This window comes from Austrofundulus limnaeus, unplaced genomic scaffold, assembly GCF_001266775.1.
Source record: "Austrofundulus limnaeus strain Quisiro unplaced genomic scaffold, Austrofundulus_limnaeus-1.0 Scaffold264, whole genome shotgun sequence".
Lineage (NCBI taxonomy): Eukaryota > Metazoa > Chordata > Actinopteri > Cyprinodontiformes > Rivulidae > Austrofundulus > Austrofundulus limnaeus.
Window position 1 is genome coordinate 507077 of NW_013952666.1, and position 1821 is coordinate 508897.

The window sequence follows — 1821 nt, forward strand, 5'->3', positions numbered from 1 at the left end:
TGCGTCACATCAGTGCTGTGGAGCGTTCACACACGGGTCTGATACAGGTCACATTTAAAATGTAATGTGAACGTTCACACAAAAAGATCGGATTTTTTCAAAAAATCGGAACTGAGCATTAAGACCTGCAATGTGAACGTAGCCTTGGACTGTCTCAGGGCATCTTTGCATGGTTTGTTGCTCATGTACTGAGGACCTGTTCTTGTGCTGTCACGATCAGTGCCTCTGTACTGTCCTTCAGTCCAGCCCTCTCTGTAAAATTTGTTGATATCAGCCATTTCCTCGATCAGAGGTTGCTTTATTGTGATTATTTGATCTTATTTGTTTTAGGATGGACATATTTTCTTTTTTTACGTTTGTTCCAAACTCTGAGCAGAGATTGTGTATGTTTAGCCTTAAATTTTTCTCACAGTGATGAAATTTGAACGTTATTCCTCATTTAGTCTTTAACTAGATGGTTTTGGTCTTCAGACTTATATGGTTTTGGCTACTTTTCATGTGTTGTTTGTTTTGTTTTCAGGCCTCAGAAGGACCTAAAACGGTAAGTTCATCCTGAGCCTCCTGTATAGTTAAATTTAGCATCTGATTGTCTCATTCCCCCCTCTGGAAGTCCTTTCACCCTCCTGTCACAGTAAATACAGGCTCTTCTGCTTGCCTTTCTGCTTAATGTCTTAAACAATAGTCAATCAGGTCTTAAGTAGGATAATTCGGCTGTCGGCCACCTGCAGCTGCCGCAGGGTTAAAGCTTCATAACGAACCTTCTGCTTCTCCTGCTCCATCAGGAAGCCCTCCACTTTCACACAGCTTCTGGTGATCTCTTGTAACATGAAATATGAGAAAGCACACAGATAAAAAGGTTGTGAGGTTTACACTGATCTGTTATAGCCTGAAGTCTCCACATGTAAGTCACTCCCTGTAAAAATAAAAGTCTCCGCTGAAGCTAATAACAAAAGTAAAAGTTTGCGCAAAATATCAAAAATCAAAGAAACGATCTGAGAACAAATTAATCATTTCTATTTTAGCTGTTCATGTGTTGAAATTTTCAGCTTGTATAGGAGCTGGGTGTTGTTATTTTTGTTAGCTTTTTAAAAGATTTAAATGTAACTGTTTTCAGTTTTATTGAGCTGAATAAAGGTATTTTATTTTGACTGATTATACTTTTAAAGTACTTATTTTCTTAATTTTGGTCTAAGCTACTATTGTGATAATTTTACAATTTACTCTTAATTTAGGTAATATTACATTTTCACTAGTGTTTAGCTGATTTTGACTTTTAGCTACTGTTTTTCTCATCTTAACTTAAGGTACTTTTGCATAATTTTTAGGTTTTAGCTACTCAGTCGCTAAAATTAGCTTTCGACCACAGTTTTATGGGCTTTAACTGTTAGCTACTGTTTTCCTAATTTTAGTTATGGCTTTGCTAAATTTAGTTTTTAAGTATTCTGGTTTTAGCCTTTAGTTATTGTTTTGGTAATTTTAGCTTTTTACTACAGAATTGCTAATTAAGTTATTGTTTTCCTGGTTTTAGCATTTAGTTATGGCTATGGTATTAAGCCTTTAGCTACTGATTTGATAATCAGCTTTTAGCTATAGTTTTAAATTTGAAATATAGGTGCTATTATTTATTTATTTTTTGCTAATTTTAAAATTTAGCTAAGCTGATTTCAAGATAACATGAGATAAGATAAAACTTTATTGATTGATTTGATTTATTCATTTAACAGGAAAAGATTATTAAAAAATCAAGCCTGACTCAGCATAATTGCTGTTTTACAGCAGGTTCCTGTTCTGCAGCACATAAAACAGTCAGAATTACAGCAT

The 1821-nt window shown here is 34.5% G+C and overlaps 1 protein-coding gene across 2 annotated transcripts in view; it reads left to right on the plus strand.

Annotated features, from left to right (window-relative positions):
* The window catches only part of impg2b (interphotoreceptor matrix proteoglycan 2b), a 73423-nt gene that overhangs the window by 34928 nt on the left and 36674 nt on the right, over positions 1–1821 (plus strand). For both annotated transcript variants that reach the window (XM_014020719.1, XM_014020720.1), the window contains one exon: positions 521–541. In XM_014020719.1, coding sequence (XP_013876173.1) covers positions 521–541 — 21 coding nt within the window. The remainder of the gene's footprint in view (positions 1–520; positions 542–1821) is intronic.